Here is a 23,371-nt window from a genome sequence, read left to right on the forward strand (position 1 = left end):
TATGTCTCACATAAGTGTCTTGGAAAAAACTGCCCTTTCCCAATTGAGTTGTGCTTAGCACGTGTTCATGCTGTTTATTGCTTGATGTCTCGTCTTTACGGTACTGCTGTCCCGTTTCTTATTCGATTTACTGGCGTCCTAAGTTGCTGGCTTGCCTGCCCGTGTGTGGCAGGAGCAGCGCTTATCGATAAGAGCACTGCTGTACTATCTTTGGAGCGACCGCTAGTATTTTCTGGGTCGTCGTGTGTCGGGAGTACAGTCGGGGAGGGAGCAGCAGTGAGGTCCGGACAGCCATGACTCACCCTACTATTGGCGACACACATGACTTGAGTGGGAACGACCTTGGCTGGTCGTTCAATCGGTCGTCTCTTCGGACGACGTGTATTTGGTCGCCGATAGCTTCTGGGTTCTCTGTGTGTGTCGACTTGTGATTCGTCCTTTGTTCCATTGTCATTAGTTTCAGTATTGCTCGAGTTGTTTGTGGAAGTGTTTTTTGGAACAGAGTGTAGCTTGTGTGGTTTTGACTGAGCAGCTACACTCCTGGAAATGGAAAAAAGAACACATTGACACCGGTGCGTCAGACCCACCATACTTGCTCCGGACACTGCGAGAGGGCTGTACAAGCGATGATCACACGCACGGCACAGCGGACACACCAGGAACCGCGGTGTTGGCCGTCGAATGGCGCTAGCTGCGCAGCATTTGTGCACCGCCGCCGTCAGTGTCAGCCAGTTTGCCGTGGCTTACGGAGCTCCATCGCAGTCTTTAACACTGGTAGCATGGCGCGACAGCGTGGACGTGAACCGTATGTGCAGTTGACGGACTTTGAGCGAGGACGTACAGTGGGCATGCGGGAGGCCGGGTGGACGTACCGCCGAATTGCTCAACACGTGGGGCGTGAGCTCTCCACTGTACATCGATGTTGTCGCCAGTGGTCGGCGGAAGGTGCACGTGCCCGTCGACTTGGGACCGGACCGCAGCGACGCACGGATGCACGCCAAGACCGTAGGATCCTACGCAGTGCCGTAGGGGACCGCACCGCCACTTCCCAGCAAATTAGGGACACTGTTGCTCCTGGGGTATCGGCGAGGACCATTCGCAACCGTCTCCATGAAGCTGGGCTACGGTCCCGCACACCGTTAGGCCGTCTTCCGCTCACGCCCCAACATCGTGCAGCCCGCCTCCAGTGGTGTCGCGACAGGCGTGAATGGAGGGACGAATGGAGACGTGTCGTCTTCAGCGATGAGAGTCGCTTCTGCCTTGGTGCCAATGATGGTCGTATGCGTGTTTGGCGCCGTGCAGGTGAGCGCCACAATCAGGACTGCATACGACCGAGGCACACAGGGCCAACACCCGGCATCATGGTGTGGGGAGCGATCTCCTACACTGGCCGTACACCACTGGTGATCGTCGAGGGGACACTGAATAGGGCACGGTACATCCAAACCGTCATCGAACCCATCGTTCTACCATTCCTAGACCGGCAAGGGAACTTGCTGTTCCAACAGGACAATGCACGTCCGCATGTATCCTGTGCCACCCAACGTGCTCTAGAAGGTGTAAGTCAACTACCCTGGCCAGCAAGATCTCCGGATCTGTCCCCCATTGAGCATGTTTGGGACTGGATGAAGCGTCGTCTCACGCGGTCTGCACGTCCAGCACGAACGCTGGTCCAACTGAGGCGCCAGGTGGAAATGGCATGGCAAGCCGTTCCACAGGACTACATCCAGCATCTCTACGATCGTCTCCATGGGAGAATAGCAGCCTGCATTGCTGCGAAAGGTGGATATACACTGTACTAGTGCCGACATTGTGCATGCTCTGTTGCCTGTGTCTATGTGCCTGTGGTTCTGTCAGTGTGATCATGTGATGTATCTGACCCCAGGAATGTGTCAATATAGTTTCCCCTTCCTGGGACAATGAATTCACGGTGTTCTTATTTCAATTTCCAGGAGTGTATTTTAATGCTGTCTGCGCGCTGCAGGCGGTCAGTCGGTTGGGATGAAGCAGTGAGGAAGTCTCCGTGGAGCGATGGAAGGCTGGGAGTGCTGGCGGCGTGCACACGCTGTCGGATCATGAGGCGCTAGCTGCCACAGCGACTAAGTTCATTGCCCACCGAATCTGGATGCTGATGTTGAGTGATCAGTTATCCTTTGTCATTGATGTACCAAGGTAACGGGGGCATAGTTCGCACAAGTCATCTCCCCTGGTGTTAATAAATTATTAGGGTTGCGTCTGTTGTAATATGTGTTCGACCTTCCCTTGAGCTGTATACTCGTATGCCAGAATACACCACACAACTTTATGCACCTGCAAAAGTATCTCACTGTATGTCAGATAGTTCAGGAGGTACGCTGTCATAAACAGTGAAACGTGTGGAAAACTAAATTTTCTTAAAACCTCAACTATTGTGACATCTCTTCGTTCATTTGTGGGTTGTTGCTCCCTGGGCCGTTTTTAGATGCCAATTTCTGAAGGCTTAGTGCTGTTCATATCCCCGTCTTCGACCGATATTTTCCATCGTTGCGCTGTTGGTCAGATGAAAGGGAATTGGTTAAATTGTTGGTTTGCCATCCGATTATTTAACTTCAAGTCTTGGCTGCCTGTCTCAGCTCACCTTACGTTTGAGCTACCTTCTCAGGCCGACCCTTGGGACACTTCTGAGCGACACTTGTTCTGTTTGTTTTAGATTGTGATTTTCATTTTAGTCTGATGTACTGTGTGAGGCCTTCGACCGTGCATTAAAATGGTTCAAATGGCTCTGAGCACTATGGGACTCAACTGCTGTGGTCATAAGTCCCCTAGAACTTAGAACTACTTAAACCTAACTACCCTAAGGACAGCACACAACACCCAGCCATCACGAGGCAGAGAAAATCCCTGACCCCGCCGGGAATCGAACCCGGGAACCCGGGCGTGGGAAGCGAGAACGCTACCGCACGACCACGAGATGCGGGCGACCGTGCATTAATTCAGTTCTTTTAGATTTACATAAAGGCCTTCAGCCATGTGTATTCTTTTAAGGAAAATATTTTTATATGAAGGAAGGGGTTTATTTTAAATTGTTTGTGTGACTTGTTGTTCAGGCCTTCAGCCGTTGTTTGAAAACTGTGGTCTTCAGCCGTGCAATAAGATAATATTTCTTTAATTAAGAATTCGACCATTCTGTTGTAAGTTTGAAAAGAAATTTATTGGTTAGGAAAATCGTTTATTAATGTGCTTTAATTATAGTTGTCGTTCAGACGTGTAGTGTAGGCTTTCAGCTGCTGATTGTTTTCAATTGAATGTTGTTTTTTTTTTAATTTTTAACTTCTATTTTTAATCGCATTTGATTTCGAAGCCATGCCTTCAGCCGTTCTTGTTTTTGGTGAGCCCAGAAAGCATCTCAAATTCCCTAACTAGGCTCTCAGCCATGTTCCTTAATTGTGATCTTTTAAAGCAATGTGTAAATGAGTGGTTCTTAGAAAATAAAGTTAAGTGTTTGATTGTGTAATCCACAGTAACTGTTTATGGCCCCATCCACAATCATAACCTTATCCTGTATCCTCTCTGACTACCTACCTTCCAGGCTTCACAAATCTCTCAATTAATTCCTACTGTCATGGGAGAAGAAATGAATCTTCAATAGGTTGTGGGTTTAATGTTGCTTTCAAATCAGGACACAGATGTAAACTGCCTTATGGCTTTTGGAGCTTTAGGGAGAATGTCCAAGAGTGATGCCCACCGACTTTCAGAAACAAGTTGTATAAACTCACTGTCTTTGCATCGCTGCAGTTCCTGAGCAATCTGTTCATGTACAGCGTGGGGAAACCACCTTGCACAAAAAAATCGTAGTTGCGCCTTGCCTTTAACAGTAATGTGCTCTTCAAAATCTTTAGACCTTCTTAATCCTGGTTTAGCAGTTCAGTACACCAATTGCACAAGTCAGAAATATTGATTTGAGGCAACAATAAATTTAATTTGTAACACGTCGTCTTCTGTGCACAGGTTGAACAAGTCAAACAGTCTAAACCAGAAATATTTGCACTGCTCCTATAACAGAATAAGCGAAATGAAACACTCTTATCAATATCACGAAAAGCTACCGGGAAACTGTACATACCAAGTATGGGTATTTCGTGTCCGAAAAGAAAAGACGGAATTAGGCTCCTGTAGCTGAAGGCTACCAGACATTTAAAAATGTCTTTACCGGTGTGTGAGACAGATACATCTGTCTTTTGAGCCTTCCTAACTCAACAAGAAGTTTGTTCTCCTGTATAGCCATTCAAGCTATAGAGATTGAGAAACAGCCCAGGATTTTCAAAAGTAAGGAGGAGGGCGTGAAATTAAATGACATTTGGTTTCCGGTGTTGAATATGTCTACCGGTCTTCCACCATGGGATGATAGCAGCCGGTTTAAAAAAAATCTTTATCCATTATCGAGAGACACCCCAAAACGTGGTCGTTGGGTGCCAAAAATGTTCCAAAAATTCCAAGACGGCTGAACGTTTTACGATATATTCCTAAGATCTCGATCTCGAAAATCCTGGAAAACTGTCTTGATATCTTTATCCGTTTCTGGGATACAAACATTCAGAGTTATCCTGCTTCTACGCCGTCCGCTGTGGCCGAGCGGTTGTAGGCGCTTCAGTCCGTAACCGCGCTGCTGATACGGTCGCAGGTTCGAATCCTGCCTCGGGCATGGATGCGTGTGACGTCCTTAGGTTAGTTAGGTTTAAGTAGTTCTAAGTCTAGGGGACAGATGACCTCAGATGTTAAGTCCCATAGTGCTTAGAGCCATCTGAACCATTTTGATGATAGCAACAGCGGACGAGGACAGTCGAGAACGGCCAATTGCGCTCGCGTATTCAAAACATGTGACATCACGCCACCGCGCAGAAGCAGAATTTTGCTCTAGTCAGTAGCGAGCCTGGGTGTGAATCGGATATTCAACAAAGCTACGGTCTGCCTTTAAAATGTCCTCCGCAATTGGGGTTTTAAGGCGAAATCCATTAGACCACGGTCGAACAGGCCGGACCATTTTATAAATTGTGGCATTTCCGGCCGTGGGAGTTTATATTTTATGTCGACATCACATGAAATTTGTTTTCCAAGTAGAGTTAGTAATTAAGAAGTAATAAATTAAAACGAGATGCCTGATGCTGAAGTTTTATTGCGTGAATAGCAAAAATGTTATTTTGTGATAGGGGTGGTTGTGGATGAGAAGAAGTTTCTAAAATATTTGAATTTGTGTGTAAAGTTTGTGTGGACTGACAACGTGCTCTCATTCTCAAATACGAGGGCAGTTCAATAAGTAATGCAACACATTTTTTTTCTCGGCCAATTTTGGTTGAAAAAACCGGAAATTTCTTGTGGAATATTTTCAAACATTCCCGCTTCGTCTCGTATAGTTTCATTGACTTCCGACAGGTGACAGCGCTGTACGGAGCTGTTAAAATGGCGTCTGTAACGGATGTGCGTTGCAAACAATGGGCAGTGATCGAGTTTCTTTTGGCGGAAAACCAGGGCATCTCAGATATTCATAGGCGCTTGCAGAATGTCTACGGTGATCTGGCAGTGGACAAAAGCACGGTGAGTCGTTGGGCAAAGCGTGTGTCATCATCGTCGCAAGGTCAAGCAAGACTGTCTGATCTCCCGCGTGCGGGCCGGCCGTGCACAGCTGTGACTCCTGCAATGGAGGAGCGTGCGAACACACTCGTTCGAGATGATCGACGGATCACCATCAAACAACTCAGTGCTCAACTTGACATCTCTGTTGGTAGTGGTGTCACAATTGTTCACCAGTTGGGATATTCAAAGGTTTGTTCCCGCTGGGTCCCACGTTGTCTAACCGAACACCATAAAGAGCAAAGGAGAACCATCTGTGCGGAATTGCTTGCTCGTCATGTCATGTGGTTGAGGGTGACAATTTCTTGTCAAAGATTGTTACAGGCGATGAAACATGGGTTCATCACTTCGAACCTGAAACAAAACGGCAATCAATGGAGTGGCGCCACACCCACTCCCCTACCAAGAAAAAGTTTAAAGCCCTACCCTCAGCCGGTAAAGTCATGGTTACAGTCTTCTGGGACGCTGAAGGGGTTATTCTGTTCGATGTCCTTCCCCATGGTCAAACGATCAACTCTGAAGTGTATTGTGCTACTTTTCAGAAATTGAAGAAACGACTTCAGCATGTTCGTAGGCACAAAAATCTGAACGAACTTCTCCTTCTTCATGAAAACGCAAGACCTCACACAAGTCTTCGCACCCGAGAGGAGCTCACAAAACTTCAGTGGACTGTTCTTCCTCATGCATCCTACAGCCCCGATCTCGCACCGTCGGATTTCCATATGTTTGGCCCAATGAAGGACGCAATCCGTGGGAGGCACTACGCGGATGATGAAGAAGTTATTGATGCAGTACGACGTTGGCTCCGACATCGACCAGTGGAATGGTACCGTGCAGGTATACAGGCCCTCATTTCAAGGTGGCGTAAGGCCGTAGCATTGAATGTAGATTACGTTGAAAAATAGTGTTGTGTAGCTAAAAGATTGGGGAATAACCTGGTGTATTTCAATGCTGAATAAAACAACCCTGTTTCAGAAAAAAAATGTGTTGCATTACTTATTGAACTGCCCTCGTAGTGAATGAATATAGTGTGGGTAATTTGCAAGCTGTCAGTTACACTGCCACAGGACATGAACACAGTCTTTATCTTTAATGGTTGTCTTGTGTCAAACCTATAACGTGCGTAAGATTACACCTTTTGATGAGTAGATATTGACAGTATTTCAAATGTTTGAATTCTGTCAGTTGTTTTCACCCCAAAAAAGTACCTGCGGGAGCACAAAAAAGGATAGTATGACTGACTGAAAAGTGGGGTATCAGCTGCCTCATTCTACCTTCCTCAGCACGTTTAAAAATTTTCTTAAATATGATTCACGCGCAAACTCACCCGCCACTCTCACAAGCTTCCTTAAATCCGTTGCACCCGCTGGTCCATTGCGGTAAGTCGCTCGTACCCATCCACTCCCACTTGCTCAGTCTCACTCACCCATTCAGCCCAACTCATTGTCATGATGTCTTAGTGCCTCTCTGTCACTGTCTCCTGTCTCAGAGTCCTTCGCCCTGTCCTACTACTACTGTCTTACTGCTACAGACTACTCTCGCTGTCACTTCCCCCCCTCTCGCTCTCTCTTAGTGCTACTGTCTCGTTCATTCTTTTCCACCGCTGCCGTCTCTTCTCACTCTCCCTATCTCTCTTCCTCGTTGTCACTGGCTCTCAACCTCTTCCCCTTTCTCTTTCTCTTTGCTCCTCCCCCGCCGTGGCACTACCTCCTTCATCCTTTTCCTAGCACTATTCTGCCACTGTCAACTATGTTCCACTGCGACTGTGTCCTTCTTTCCTCTAAAACTGCAGTTATCTCATTCGCTCTTTCTATACTGCAATCACGGTCTCATGTATTCCAGTACTTTTTTGCTTTTCGGTCTCTTTCCCACTTCCACTGTCTTCTTCTCTATAAGAAATTCTTCGCATACGAAAATTTTTGACAAAAATTTTGAAACGCAGTGAGGAAGTTAGAATGAAGCAGTTGGTACTCTACTGTTCTGTGCCATGTAAACAGGTGGATATTTGGCTTTTTTCTGCATTGATAGGAGCATTTTTCCGCTGGTTCCCGTCTTTCCCTTGCTGCAGCAGGGCATGTCACTCATATGAAAAGGACTTTATGGGTCAGTAAAATTTTGATAGTTTACTTACGTGATATTGAAATAACACAACACTAATTTTACACATCAGAAGGTATTTTATGTGCACAAAAATTTTGCATGTGCTTCAGTACTACAACATGGTGTTCCCAGACTCCTTTTTATGATGAAGAAGACACTTTGCAGCGTATTCCTCCGTTCTACGCCACTTTATAAACTGAGTTTTACGCTCACACCGAATTTTACATGCGTAGTTTACGTGTGGAAGTTCAAATGGTTCAAATGGCTCTGAGCACTATGGGACTTAACTACTGTGATCATCAGTCCCCTAGAACTTAGAATTACTTACACGTAACTAACCTAAGGACATCACACACATCCATGCCCGAGGCAGGATTCGAACCTGTGACCGTAGCAGTCGCGCGGTTCCAGACTGCGCGCCTAGAACAGCTAGACCACCGCGGCCGGCACGTGTGGAAGCAGGATGGCTCTAAGCACTATGGTACTTAACATCTGAGGTCATCAGTCCCCTAGACTTAGAACTACTTAAACCTAACTAACCTAAAGACATCACACACATCCATGCCAGAGGCAGGATTCGAACCTGCAACCGCACCAGCACCGCGGTTGCGGACTGAAGCACCTAGAACCGCTCGGCCACAGCGGACGGCGTAGAAGCAGGATAACTCTGAATGTTTGTATCTCAGAAACGGATAAAGATATCAAGACAGTTTTCCATGATTCTCGAGATCGAGATCATAGGAATATATCGTAAAACGTTCAGCCGTCTTGGAATTTTTGGAAAATTTTTGGCACCCAACGACCACGTTTTGGGGTGTCTCTCGATAATGGACAAAGATTTTTTTTTAAACCGGGAAGATGGCACTTCTAGTTTAATGACATGAGAGTATAATGTTGAAATGAACAATTTTCTGCGGTTAGAAGTTTAGATATCCGCTGATGTCGGCGAAAAATGGCGATAAACGCTTCTTTCGCGTTTTCCTGGGAACCACCCATAAAATAAACTGTGCTTCCATAAGCCCCGGAGCACCGTATACCAAACCAAAATGAGAAAGAACTAAACGATTTACTCCATTTGCTTATGATGGAAAAATGAGTAATATTCAAACTTTGAACCTGTGCTGTAGTAGAATACTCAAAGTAAGACGAACCTTCTGTTGCGAATAAAAATGGTCCCTAGCACAAGGGCTATCCAAAACACTTCACCTTACTTTTCCATCAACAACAGGATCCGAGGTATGAGTCCAGGAAAAATTCTGTCTTTATGCGTGTCCTTTTGGAATATAGTGGTAGCGCATGCTGCCGCATGCCTATCGATGGGAAATACTGCACATCAGAGTTTTGTTGCCCCTGGGATCCGTTCGACAGGCAAGTCGCAAGTGTAACTCTGTGACCGTTTAAGCCATATGTTAATACAGTCAAGATCATCGTGCGAGACTCCAGACGGAATCGAGTTGATGAGAATCTAGATCAGTGTAACGACGCAGCGGCTTTCATGCCAACAGAATGCGTTTGTGGGCGTGCGATTTGAAACTAGCAGGGGACCGTGTGCAAACAGCTGTCGTGTTGCCCTCTCGTAGTTGTGCTGCTTCGTACAGCTGCGGCGTATGGTCGTTATCGTTATTTTTGGATTTTACACGTTACATGTTTGTGTTGTAGATATTAATTATTGCAAATGCTGAAATTTTCCCAACATATTGAATACTCAGTGATGTTTCGGTGTCCTGTCGGTCGTCGTCGTTTTCTACTATTCATCTCCTCGTCTTCCACACATCGTCAGATGAGCCGACGAAGACATGAGCAGGCAGTGTCAGCCCTAGACATACAGTTCAGCTGAAGATGTCTGGAAGGTGCCGAGATGAAGCATCGTGCGTAGTGGAAAACGACGACCAACTGCGCTGCCGAAACTTCATCAGATACATTATGGATCATTTGTATCAGATACTTGACGCATTATGTTGGTCCTTTTCAGCAATACATTATATACTCTGTAGCATGCAATGACGTTTCTTCTCTTCTATGTAAAGCAGATGAAGCATCACTGAAATCTTTTGTGAGCTATGGTGTTTGTAAACTGTCCATGTATCCAGAAAATTGCAGTGAATATTACCCGAAACTGTGATGAAGCAGGTCTATGGAGAGAAGTCAGCACCACTTCTGTGTCTTACTGGGAATACATTTTTCAATGAATAGTTGTCGGACTAGTCAAGGTTTTATCTGACTGTCAGACTGTTCTACATTGGTAACATAAAGAAAAAACAAGAAAAGGAAAAATACCCATTCAAAAGCCGAACTCGAAACATTACGTTATGCAAAACAAAGTTCGTACGCAATGATATGTAACAGTGTCCATTTTTACAACAATACCGATTGCAATGCCCTATACTCACGGTACAAAAATCATTTTATTTTAAATGTAAAGGTCTGTGGAAACGAACTGACGAAGACTGCAATAAGTTCAGCCATGCAGTCGTGTTAGGAAAGTTCCTCTGCACTTGTAGTTACACACATGCATAAATTACAGACCATCAGAACGTCGATCGCTGCTTTTAAATAGCGCAGTTCGGCTCCGGCAGTGCAATGTTGCCGCTTCATTTCAATTTAAATAGCGTCAAGCGACACAAAGTTGTTTAAAGATTCTATGGAACAAAAAGTCTCTGAAAGAAAAAGTATTTGGATGGAACAAGAGACAGTCTCTTGTCCAAAACAGAAATTAAGACCAAGCGAGGTGGCACTGTGGGGAGCACACAGGACTCACATTTGGGGGAATAACGCATCTCCTGCGTCCGACCATCCTGCTTTAGGTCTCCCGTGATTTCCCTTAATCGTTCCAGGCTCATGCTGGGATGGTTCCCCACCCGTCAATCAGTCCGAGCCTCTGCTCCATCTGCCCGCATCTCGTGGTCGTGCGGTAGCGTTCTCGCTTCCCACGCCCGGGTGCCCGGGTTCGCTTCCCGGCGGGGTCAGAGATTTTCTCTGCCTCGTGATGGCTGGGTGTTGTGTGCTGTCCTTAGGTTAGTTAGGTTTAAGTAGTTCTAAGTTCTAGGGGACTGATGACCATAGATGTTAAGTCCCATAGTGCTCAGAGCCATTTGAACCATTTGAACCTCTGCTCCATCTCTAATGACCTTGATGTCGATGGAGCGTTAAAAGCTAATCATTCTGGCTTTTCTTATGAAGTTAAATATATTTTTCCAACAGCATTGACTACTGTCGTTACCCACGACAAAGGAACAGTTTCTTGCATTGAATTAAATAATGTACAAGCAGACATATTTGTTATTTTTAATTTAGTAGTGAATCATATTTTTAGATTTTGCTGTTGTTGTTGTTGTGGTCTTCAGTCCTGAGACTGGTTTGATGCAGCTCTCCATGCTACTCTATCCTGTGCACGCTTTTTCATCTCCCAGTACCTACTGCAACCTACATCCTTCTGAATCTGCTTAGTGTATTCATCTCTTGGTCTCCCTCTACGATTTTTACCCTCCACGCTGCCCTCCAATACTACATTGGTGATCCCTTGATGCCTCAGAACATGTCCTGCCAACCGATCCCTTCTTCTGGTCAAGTTGTGCCACAAACTTCTCTTCTCCCCAATCCTATTCAATACTTCCTCATTAGTTATGTGATCTACCCATCTAATCTTCAGCATTCCTCTATAGCACCACATTTCGAAAGCTTCTATTCTCTTCTTGTCCAAACTATTTATCGTCCATGTTTCAATTCCATACATGGCTACACTCCATACAAATACTTTCAGAAACGACTTCCTGACACTTAAATCTATACTCGATGTTTACAAATTTTCTTCAGAAACGCTTTCCTTGGCATTGCCAGTCTACATTTTATATCCTCTCTACTTCGACCATCATCAGTTATTTTGCTCCCCAAATATCAAAACCCCTTTACTACTTTATGTGTCTTATTTCCTAATCTCATTCCCTCAGCATCACCTGACTTAATTAGACTACATCCCATTATCCTTGTTTTGCTTTTGTTGATGTTCATCTTATACCCTCCTTTCATGGCACTGTCCATTCCATTCAACTGCTCTTCCAAGTCCTTTGCTGTCTCTGACAGAATTACAATGTCATCGGCGAACATCAAAGTTTTTATTTCTTCTCCATGAATTTTAATATCTACTCCGAATTTTTCTTTTGTTTCCTTTACTGCTTGCTCAATATACAGATTGAACAACATCGGGGAGAGGCTACAACCCTGTCTTACTCCCTTCCCAATTTTGCTATGAATCATATTATTGATCAGAATTAGTATTACAAGCCAGCCCCTGTCCTGGAAACAGTACGAAGATGTCATATTACTGGAGAATTACATACATGATGTTGCGTTCTCAGCCATACACAATGTCACATCTCCATTCACACACGTCTTTTTCCTCGACTTATCCAGACGAATGAAATCCAAGATGCCCGCTACAACAATCTGTCGAATTCAGGTTCCTAGGACGGTTGGAACTGAGTACTACCAAATTTCTTTTCTACAATAGCCGTATGGTAGTACAATATGTCCCACGCCTGGCCTGAATATTCGAGCATAAATATTGCCTTCCGAAAATCGATGCATTAGGCTGCTGAAAGGAACTATTGCGAGGGCTAAGGCTGTGAGCAGGTTTTGTATTTGTGAGCGAGGGGAACAACACACTACATTGGAGGTGCCAGGTATCAACGCTTTTATTAATTCCAATCAACAAAATCCAAGAAACTGTGTTGCTGTGACATGGGTCCACACTGGTTGGTTCGACTGGAAATCAATACTGACATTGCACTGAAATGTTCGTCACTGAAAGTCCATTACTGATGTTGAAGTCCAGTGAGCTATTGAGTTTGTGAACTGTTGAACATTAGGAATACTGAAATTTCTACCTAACCACGCGCACTGTTACACTGGGACATTCTACAACCTGCGAATAGCATTTATACACTCCTGGAAATTGAAATAAGAACACCGTGAATTCATTGTCCCAGGAAGGGGAAACTTTATTCACACATTCCTGGGGTCAGATACATCACATGATCACACTGACAGAACCACAGGCACATAGACACAGGCAACAGAGCACGCACAATGTCGGCACTAGTACAGTGTATATCCACCTTTCGCAGCAATGCAGGCTGCTATTCTCCCATGGAGACGATCGTAGAGATGCTGGATGTAGTCCTGTGGAACGGCTTGCCATGCCATTTCCACCTGGCGCCTCAGTTGGACCAGCGTTCGTGCTGGACGTGCAGACCGCGTGAGACGACGCTTCATCCAGTCCCAAACATGCTCAATGGGGGACAGATCCTGAGATCTTGCTGGCCAGGGTAGTTGACTTACACCTTCTAGAGTACGTTGGGTGGCACGGGATACATGCGGACGTGCATTGTCCTGTTGGAACAGCAAGTTCCCTTGCCGGTCTAGGAATGGTAGAACGATGGGTTCGATGACGGTTTGGATGTACCGTGCACTATTCAGTGTCCCCTCGACGATCACCAGTGGTGTACGGCCGGTGTAGGAGATCGCTCCCCACACCATGATGCCGGGTGTTGGCCCTGTGTGCCTCGGTCGTATGCAGTCCTGATTGTGGCGCTCACCTGCACGACGCCAAACACGCATACGACCATCATTGGCACCAAGGCAGAAGCGACTCTCATCGCTGAAGACGACACGTCTCCATTCGTCCCTCCATCCACGCCTGTCGCGACACCACTGGAGGCGGGCTGCACGATGTTGGAGCGTGAGCGGAAGACGGCCTAACGGTGTGCGGGACCGTAGCCCAGCTTCATGGAGACGGTTGCGAATGGTCCTCGCCGATACCCCAGGAGCAACAGTGTCCCTAATTTGCTGGGAAGTGGCGGTGCGGTCCCCTACGGCACTGCGTAGGATCCTACGGTCTTGGCTTGCATCCGTGCGTCGCTGCGGTCCGGTCCCAGGTCGACGGGCACGTGCACCTTCCGCCGACCACTGGCGACAACATCGATGTACTGTGGAGACCTCACGCCCCACGTGTTGAGCAATTCGGCGGTACGTCCACCCGGCCTCCCGCATGCCCACTATACGCCCTCGCTCAAAGTCCGTCAACTGCACATACGGTTCACGTCCACGCTGTCGCGGCATGCTACCAGTGTTAAAGACTGCGATGGAGCTCCGTATGCCACGGCAAACTGGCTGACACTGACGGCGGCGGTGCACAAATGCTGCGCAGCTAGCGCCATTCGACGGCCAACATCGCGGTTCCTGGTGTGTCCGCTGTGCCGTGCGTGTGATCATTGCTTGTACAGCCCTCTCGCAGTGTCCGGAGCAAGTATGGTGGGTCTGACACACCGGTGTCAATGTGTTCTTTTTTCCATTTCCAGGAGTGTATTTACACCAGAAGATGCATCTCAGAAGTGGCGAAACCGGTTCTGGGGGTGTATAAGAGACCTGAACAAATACAGCAAAAGTAGACCATTGGACATTTCATTCAGTTTCATTTTAATAGTTTCAACATCTGTGTTTAAAAAAAAAACTCTAAGAAGTGCCAAACTGTCGTGTACGGCAAGAAAGGAAGAATGAATTGATACAGTAGAGTACATGATCAAACACAATGTTTACGAAAATGTATCTTTACACTATTTGTGGCACGTGTCTGTGCCTCATGACTACCGGAGTGAATCTTTTAGTATTGAATACTGCCAAACACGTCCTGCCACAGACAACATGACTGTACATCTCGACTGCCTAATCCAGAGGGACGAACAGGAACTTAAATAGAAATTGTAAACACATCCTACGACAGACAACATGTCTGTTCTTCTCGACTGCCCAATCCAGAGTGACCAACAGCCCGAAATACTTCACGCTCCATACCAGAAAAGGCGTGACCCGACCGTTTCCGAAGTGCTTCGTCCGCAATTTCGTTAGTCTTTTGTTTTTGATTGAAATTTTTTTTTTATTAATTCTAAAATGACTGATTGATAGTCAGCTGTTGAGAGATATTTATATTTAAAAGTGAAGTCATTCCAATGAGTAGTTTAACTGATAATAATAACTATACTTTAACGTTTTGGCGCCCTTGCTCCGAACACAGCAGCCAATCACAGAGCAGTAGCATTATGCAGGAGGTCTTTCTCACAGGAATGGTACCGAATCTGACATCTGTCACAGGTACCTCACACCACATTTCGTCATCTATATACTTCTTGCATCTCCACTGCTCTGGGAACAGCTTCTTGGAGCCTGATATGATGGCTGACTAAGCCATAAATATTACACGTATTGAGGCGCAGTGAGGTGTGGGCTTGAGAATGGTTGAAGATGAAGTACAGTGTGGCGTGGCCTCCATGATTGATTATAAGATCAGCGAGGCATGGGCTCAATGTTGCAGAATGGTTAAAGACTATGCTCAGCGAGGCTTGGGATCGGTTGAAGCTGAGGTCCAGTTTGAAAGCAGTCGAAGATGAGGTTCAGCGAAGTTTCGGCTCAGGTACAGTTCAACTGAAATCCAACTAGGCGTGAGCTCAAGAACATGTGAAGCAGCAGCTCGAGGATGGTTGAGATGGAGTCCAATCCACCGATGGCTTGAGTGTTTAGTTCAACTTTTGGGTTGCAGAGCGCAGCCAGTATAAGCCCGGACTGTGAGCGATAGCTGATGGTGAAGTCCGGTTGATGGGTTACTCCGGCGTAAGCTCGGAGTGCGCATTGCTTGCAGAGCAGAAAAGCCGTGTGGCGCCCTAATTACCTGCCCTTCCGAAGGGTTTCGCGCCGTTCAGCAGGCATGTGATTTTCCGGGAGAGAAGTGGTGCCTTAAATGCAGCGCTGTTAATTGCAGTACGCCCGCTACTAGCTGCAGGGCTGCCGCTACAAGGCATTGTGGCAGTTGCTGGTGGTTAGCTGAAAACAATCCGCTGTGTTTGCGTCGATGACGGGCTGTTTCTGTCGATCTCCACAGGGCCGCGTAGTTGGCAGACCTGAGCGTAGGCAGCCCGCAGTATATAGCTGTCTGATTGGTGGTGTGACACAGGCGGCAGGCCGAGGACACAGTAGCGGCGAAACAGTCCTCCCCCGCGCTCCCTCCAGCCCCTCTACACGTGGCCTGTATTATGGGCCATCCGAAAAGCGTCGCCTTACCGGCAGACTTCATTGACAGCTTCATTGTGCACAGTTTTGGTCGTTAATGGTTTCGCTGCTTCTTTTATTTTTTACGTACAACACCAGTCCAGAAGAGGAAAATTCTAGCGAAAAGTGCGTGCTCACATCTACAGTGGAAGAAAGAAATGAGCAATAAAACCCTATCATTGGCGATGTTTTAAATGAACAAAACGAAACGACTTTCATGATGAAAGAAAACCTCATTTCAGTAGTTACACACACAATACCAGTATTAGTAACATTTCGATACAAAAGCGACTGTTACAAGTAAACAGAATGTAGAATTTAACCCATTAAACGAGGGTCAACCAAAACGTGTTGCCTCTTATGGTTTCTCCTTCAAAAGAGGTTCTTATGTGAAAAATTTGAATTTGGCATTATTCCGCAAAGCTTTTTTGAATCCATTGCAGTTAACACTCTGCTGTAACAGATGTTAGTACTGCAGTCTTGTGCAAAACGTTCGACATCGATGTTCGTATTAGACAGTGGTCCTATAATAGAATTCTTCAATGCCGGAGGTGACACGACAATGCACGTTCATGAAAGAGTGAAAAATGTGTACGGAGATGTAACAGCAGATATCAGCACTGTTAGGCGATGGATTTGTCGCTGTTACGAAGCTGAAGGGAAAACATCGTAGGCTGACGCAACAAGTCGATGTTATCTTTAGTGGCTACATCCGTGTGGCTGCAGACGATTTGTGGAACATTACCTCCTTAATAAAAGCAGTGTGATGACGATTATTCAACAACTGTGGTACTTAAGGATTTGTGCAACTTAGATGCCAAGGATGTTAACTGACCAGAATAAGGTGACAAGAAAACAACTGCCTCCCAACTCTTTCAGCGCCTCCAGTTGGAGATGAGATTCTTGAAAAACTGTGACTGGAGACGAAACGCGGGCGCATTTTTTGAACCAGAATCAAATAGGCAGTATCGAATGGCATCACAGAAACTCACCGAAGAAGAATACGTTCAGAACTGTGCGACTGGCAGCGAAAATTACGGCTACAGTATTCTGGGATGCAGAAGGTGTGATTACGGTTGATTTTTTAGAGCAGGAATGCACAATAAACTGTCCAATACGTCAGAGCTGTCAAACAGCATAGAGCACGTCTTCAGCGAGTTGCCCAAGAAAGCTATGGAGGGCCGGCCGGTGTGGCTGAGCGGTTCTAGGCGCTTCAGTCTGGAATCTCGCGACCGCTACGGTCGCAGGTTCGAATCCTGCGTCGGGCATGGATGTGTGTGATGTCCTTAGGTTAGTTAGGTTTAAGTAGGTCTAATTTCTAGGGGACTGATGACCTCAGATGTTAAGTCCCATTCTGCTAAGAGCCATTTGAACCAAAGCTATGGAGGAAATTCTCCTTTTACGTGATAATGCAAGACCACACACCAGTCATCATGCCGTTGAAGCGATTGTTAAAACTGGATGGAAAGTCTTGCCTCGTACTCAGTATGTCCTGACTTGGCACCATCAGCCTTCCATCTGTTTGGGCCACTAAAAGAAGCTCATTTTCAGCAGTGGCTTCGGAAGCATTAACTTGCCCTTACCTTTATTAAAAGGTGTACCAAAACTGTGTAAGTGGATGGAGACTATATTGGAAAGTAATAAATTTATCGCCAATGTTGTGGTTTTCAAACTATGTAGGTGCATTTGAAATTTTTGACGAAAAAGGGTAACGGGCATTACTCTTTGACTGATCCTCGTTTTTCGGAAGGAACAGTGCACTGAAGAGGAGAGATGATTTCATTCCCAGAATGAGATTTTCACTCTGCAGCGGAGTGTGCACTGATGTGAAACTTTCTCGCAGATTAAAACTGTGTGCCGGACCGATACTCGAAGTTGGGACCTTTAACTTTCGCGGGCAAGTGCTCTACCAACTGAGCTACCCAAACACGACTCACACCCCTTCCTCGCAGCTTTTAATTCCGCCAGTACCTCGTCTCCTACCTTCCAAACTTCGCAGAAGCTCTCTTGCATACCTTCCTGAAGTAGCACTCCTGGAAGAAAGGATATTGCGGAGACATGGCTTAGCAACAGCCTGGGGGTTGTTTCTAGAATGAGAATTTCACTCTGCAGCGGAGTGTGCGATGGTATGAAACTTCCAGGCAGATTTAAACTGCCCGCGAAAGGCAAAGGTCCCGAGTTCGAGTCTCGGTCCGGCACACAGTTTTAATCTGCCAGGAAGTTTCATGATTTAATTATGTTGATCCTCAAGTCATTCACCGTTATAATCGTGAGTAATTGCATTCATCGCATTGTTTTAGAATGGCTCGTACTATTCAGTCCAGACTCGCTCGTCTTGCTACGGTATTGCTGTCATGCACATTCGTCTTAGCTGTGAAGAATATTTGGTTACTTCAATCCACACTATCCATTTACAATATAGTTTCTCACCATTTTATATTTGCGCATTAGTTTCACTTATAAGAACAGTTACATAGCAGTTAACCTCATGCAAATGTCTATTTAATTACAAGCCAAAAACGTGGTAATTGAGGAAACGGTATGAGAAACTCATGATAGGACATTTATCACAGTGTAATATTGACAAGAAATGAAATTACATTATGTCTGTATCATGTTACGTGTCCAGAAGTTCGATGGCAGGTTCTTGAGAGTTGACTGGGGTAGAGTCGCCCCTTGTAGCGAATTTCCGCCTGCTCCCATTGTCAGTAACCGCGTCGTGTTGTGTGTTGCAGCGCTACCCCAGGAGGGTCCTCGCATCTCCGGCGGCAGACCTCGCTACCAGGTGGGCGACACCGTCAGCCTCGACTGCAGCTCTGGGCCGTCCAGGCCTGCCGCTCACCTCGTCTGGTACATCAACGACCAGCAGGTAAGTCCCGGACAAGAGCGAGCGGCACTTCTAGCAGCGCTATAAACTCTAAACATGGTCTGTGTTTAGGTTGATCGTACACTGCTGGCCACCGCAAATGCAACACCAAGAAAGACAAGAGGTAGCACAACAAAATTTATTTTGTAGATAACATGTTGACCAAGTATCAAATGATTAAGTTTACAGACGTCTGTGACATGTGGTTCCTGCCAGAATCTGTAGCCAGAGTAGCCGCCATTGTTGGAGATCGCCGCTGCCACACGTCTCGGCATTGAGTCAAAGAGACGTTGGGTGTGTTCCTGGGGTACAGCAGCCCAAGCAGCTTCCACACGTTGCCAAAGGTCATCTGGTGTGGCAGCTGGGGATGTAATCTGGGTCACTCGTTGAGCAACCATGGACCACATGTTTTCTATCGGCGAAAGATCCGGAGAGCGAGCCGGCCAGGGAAGCACTTCAATCTGGTTATTGACGAAGAACGTGTGGTCGCGCATTATCCTGTTGAAATATGGCTGTGGCCGAGCCCTGAAGGTAAGGAAGGACAACTGGCTCCAGCACCTCGGATATGTAGCGCCGGCTATTTAAAGTACCGGCAATGCGTACTAGAGGCGTGCGAGTGTAATATCCAATACCGCCCCATACCATAATGCCCGGTGCAAGACCAGTGTGGCGGTGCATAATGCAGCTGTCCAGCACCCTCTCTCCACGGTGTCTCCACACTCGAATCCGACCATCGTGGTGCTGCAGACAGAAGCGTGCCTCATCAGTAAAGACAACGCCATTCCATTCTGCCGTCCACATCCGTCTGTCATCACACCATTGGCGACGGAGGCGTCTGTGGTTCTGCGTCAATGGTAGACGAAGCAATGGACGTCTTGCGGACAGACCACTCTGCTGTAAACGGCGTCGAATGGTACGCGCAGACACTGGATGATGCGTTACATACGCAATGTGCTGTGCTATGGTTCGGGATGTCACTGAGCGATCCGTCACTGCCATGCGCACAATTTGCCTATCAGCACGTGCAGTGGTGCACCGAGGGGAATGCGATCGACTACGTCGGTCCGTCGTACCCTCCTGCATCCAACGGTCACATATCCACATTAGAGTTGTTTGGTTTCGTCCAACATGACTAGCGATTTCTCTGTATGATAATCCACAATCTCGGTAAGCCACTATCCTTCCTCTGTCGAACTCGGATACTTGATCAAACGATGTTCGCTGTTGTCTACGAGGCATAACTGATCGTCTTGTGAAACAACCACAAGGTAAACACACGTGCCGAACGTACACTCGTCGAAATCGCCAAGCCTTAAATGGCGCTATGAGGTGGCGCCACAGGCGCGCGTGATGTGCGTCTGCGCTGAAATTCTAATCAGTTGCATATCTCATCGCTGCAAACCCATGGTGTAAATTTCACTTGATTCGGATGCTTCCTTCAGGGTGTTGCATTTACGGTGGCCAGCAGTGTAATTCAACTGGGAAAACCAGAATGGTGGTATTCACCATGCAAGACCGTCCTTCAGCATGATGAAGACAGAGATTTGTCTTGGTGTGAACTGAACCCGGGACACTGGGAAACCGCTCTGTTCCATGTTTGTGAACCAGCTGGTGCAACCCATTCTATCTGACGCCATGTTGGTACCTTGCGTATCACTTTTGCTGTTTATTTTCAGCACAGAAAAATCTTTCGCAATCATCAGGAATTGACACAGTACGTTCCATGATCACTTAACACTTCTTTATACTCCGCGACTCGTGGTCTTGCGGTAGCGTTCTCGCTTCCCGCGCACGGTGTCCCAGGTTCGATTCCCGGCGGGGTCGCGGATTTTCTTTGCCACGAGATGACTGAGTGTTGTGTGTCTTTCATCATCATCTCATCCTCATTCACTCGCAAGTCGCCGTAGTGACTTTAAAGAACTTGTGGCGCGGCGACCAAACCGCCCCGCGAGTGGTCTCCCGGCCACCAATGCCATACGCTCATTATTATTATTACTTCTCTATATCTCACAGGAACTGCTTTGGAAGAAATAAAGAATGGAAGAATAATAGCAGGTTCACTGTTTACTGTCCAGTCTTCAAAGACAGAGTACTTCGTCAGCTTCATAGAAGTGAGACTGGAATTTACGCTAATATCTTTGAAGGGATCATTTCATCGATAACCGGAAGTGATGCAGGTAAAATGCTGAAAAACGAGATCAGTGCGGTCAGCAGGCTTTTGAAACTAAGTCTTATTAAGTAATAAATAGTCGATGAGTCTCCTTGATTACGAGTTCATAACTACTGTCCTAACACGAATTCTTTACAGACGAATGGAAATACTGGTAAAAGCCCACCTCGGCGAAGATCGGTTTCGATTCCGTAGAAATGCTGGAACACGTGAGGCAATACTGACCCTATGACTTATCTTAGGAAATACATTAAGGAAAGGCAAATCTAAGTTTCTAGCTTTTGTAGACTTAGAGAAAGCTTTTGACAATGTTGACTGGAATACTCTCTTTCAAATTCTGAAGGTGGCAGGGGTAAAATACAGGAAGCGAAAGGCTATTTAGAATTTGTGCAGGGACCAGATGGCAGTTATGAGTCGAGGGACATGAAAGGGAAGCAGTCTTTGGGAAGGAAGTGAGACAGGGTTGTAACCTATCCCCGATGTTATTCAATCTGTATATTGAGCAAGCTGTAAAGGAAACAAAAGAAAAATTCAGAGTTGGAATTACAATCCATGGAGAAGAAATAAAAACTTTGAGGTTCGCCGATGACATTGCAAAGGACCTGGAAGAGCAGCTGAACGGAATGTACAGTGTCTTGAAAGGAGGATATAATATTAACATCAACAAAAGCAAAACGAGGATAATGGAATGTAGTCGAATTTGATCGGGTGATGCTACGGGAATTAGATTAGTTAGGAAATGAGACGCTTAAAGTAGTAAATGAGTTTTGCTATTTGTGGAGAAAAATAACTGATGATGGCCGAAGTAGAGAGGAAATAAAATGTAGACTGGCAATGGCAAGGAAAGCGTTTCTGAAGAAGAGACATTTGTTAACATCGAGTAAAGATTTAAGTGTCAGGAAGTCGTTTCTGAAAGTATTTGTATGGAGTGTAGCCATGTATGGAAGTGAAAAACGAACGATAAATAGTTTAGGCAAGAAGAGAATAGAAGCTTTCGAAATGTGGTGCTACAGAAGAATGCTGAAGAATAGATGGGTAGGTCACATAACTAATGAGGAGGTATTGAATAGAACTGGAGAGAAGAGAAATTTCTGACACGACTTGACAAGAAGAAGGGATCGGTTGGTAGGGCATATTCTGTGGCATCAAGGGATCACCAATTTAGTATTGGAAGGCAGCGTGGAGGGTAAAAATCGTAGAGAGAGACCAAGAGTTGAATACACTAAACAGATTCAGAAGGATGTAGGTTGCAGTAGGTACTGGGTGATGAAGCTCCTTGCACAGGGTAGAGAAGCATGGAGAACTGCATCAAACCAGTCTCTGGACTGAAGACCACAGCAACAAGAACAACTACTGTCGTAATCCGCTCTTTGCAACTGAGTTGTACAGAGCCCAAGACACTCTTTCTATCAATGGATTAGTACGAGGTCGCAATGGGACTAAAACTTTGGGTAGAATTGATTTATTATAACTGTTTTATTTTATTTATTTGTAATTTCTGCTGACAGTCGCTTTTATTTTTATATTTAACCTAACATAATATATCGCGTTGCGAACATGGTCTGTTCATCGTCAGGCGTTTATTCATACATACATACGGGGAAATGCTACTTAACTACGGTCGCAGGTTAAATTGTTGGTTTGTCATCCTATTATTTAACTTCAACTCTTGGCTGCCTGTCTTACCTCAACCTTACGTTTGAGCTACCTTCTCAGGCCGACCCTTGGGACACTTCTGAGCGACACTTGTTCTGTTTGTTGCCGGCCAGGTTGGTCCAGCGGTTCTAGGCGCTACAGTCTGTAACCGTGCGACCGCTACGGTCGCAGGTTCGAATCTTGCCTCGGGCATAGATGTGTGTGATGTCCTTAGATTAGTTAGGTTTAAGGAGTTCTAGGTCCAGAGGACTGATGACCTCAGAAGTTAAGTCCCACAGTGCTCAGAGCCATTTGAACCATTTGTAGCTTCACTTGCATCATTGGTGTAATTGCGGAGCTGTTGAGTAACATTGCACTATTTCACTTAGTATTTTGTCACTGTTTCCGACGTAATTCACTACCTAAATTATGCACTTAATACAAGATGGCGGACTTGTAGAATGTGAGTCAGTATTGATTATCTAGGTTTTGTATATTCTTGGTACTGACCGATTTGTAGCCATTTAATTGCACTGACATATTTATTTTACTTCTGGAACAATGTTTTCCATGATTAACCCAACAAAATTTAATTTTTCTTCGTAACTCTTCAGAACTGTATGGCCTGTGGGAAAACTTTTCTCTTTTCAGCCAAATATTTCACATAGTTGCTAGTGGAGCGGAATGTTTCCAACTGGGTATATTTGAGAGGGGATTTCCAGTTTTGGGATTCACCTGTGCAGAAAAACTGAATGGATGCACATTACTTTCCGTGTATCTATCTATCATCCGGCTGTCAGAGACGATAACAGACGTACGAGACAGCGAAGATCCCGTTTGTATCTTGTATTCCTAGCCACGTTGTCTTCACGGATGTTGTAACGACTTTGCAGCCG

The 23,371-nt window shown here is 45.9% G+C and overlaps 1 protein-coding gene across 1 annotated transcript in view; it reads left to right on the forward strand.

Annotated features, from left to right (window-relative positions):
- The window catches only part of LOC124802834, a 237,616-nt gene that overhangs the window by 79,198 nt on the left and 135,047 nt on the right, over window positions 1-23,371 (forward strand). Inside the window, exon 4 of the mRNA XM_047263845.1 lies at window positions 18,540-18,673. Coding sequence (XP_047119801.1) covers window positions 18,540-18,673 — 134 coding nt within the window. The remainder of the gene's footprint in view (window positions 1-18,539; window positions 18,674-23,371) is intronic.

This window comes from Schistocerca piceifrons, chromosome 6, assembly GCF_021461385.2.
Source record: "Schistocerca piceifrons isolate TAMUIC-IGC-003096 chromosome 6, iqSchPice1.1, whole genome shotgun sequence".
Lineage (NCBI taxonomy): Eukaryota > Metazoa > Arthropoda > Insecta > Orthoptera > Acrididae > Schistocerca > Schistocerca piceifrons.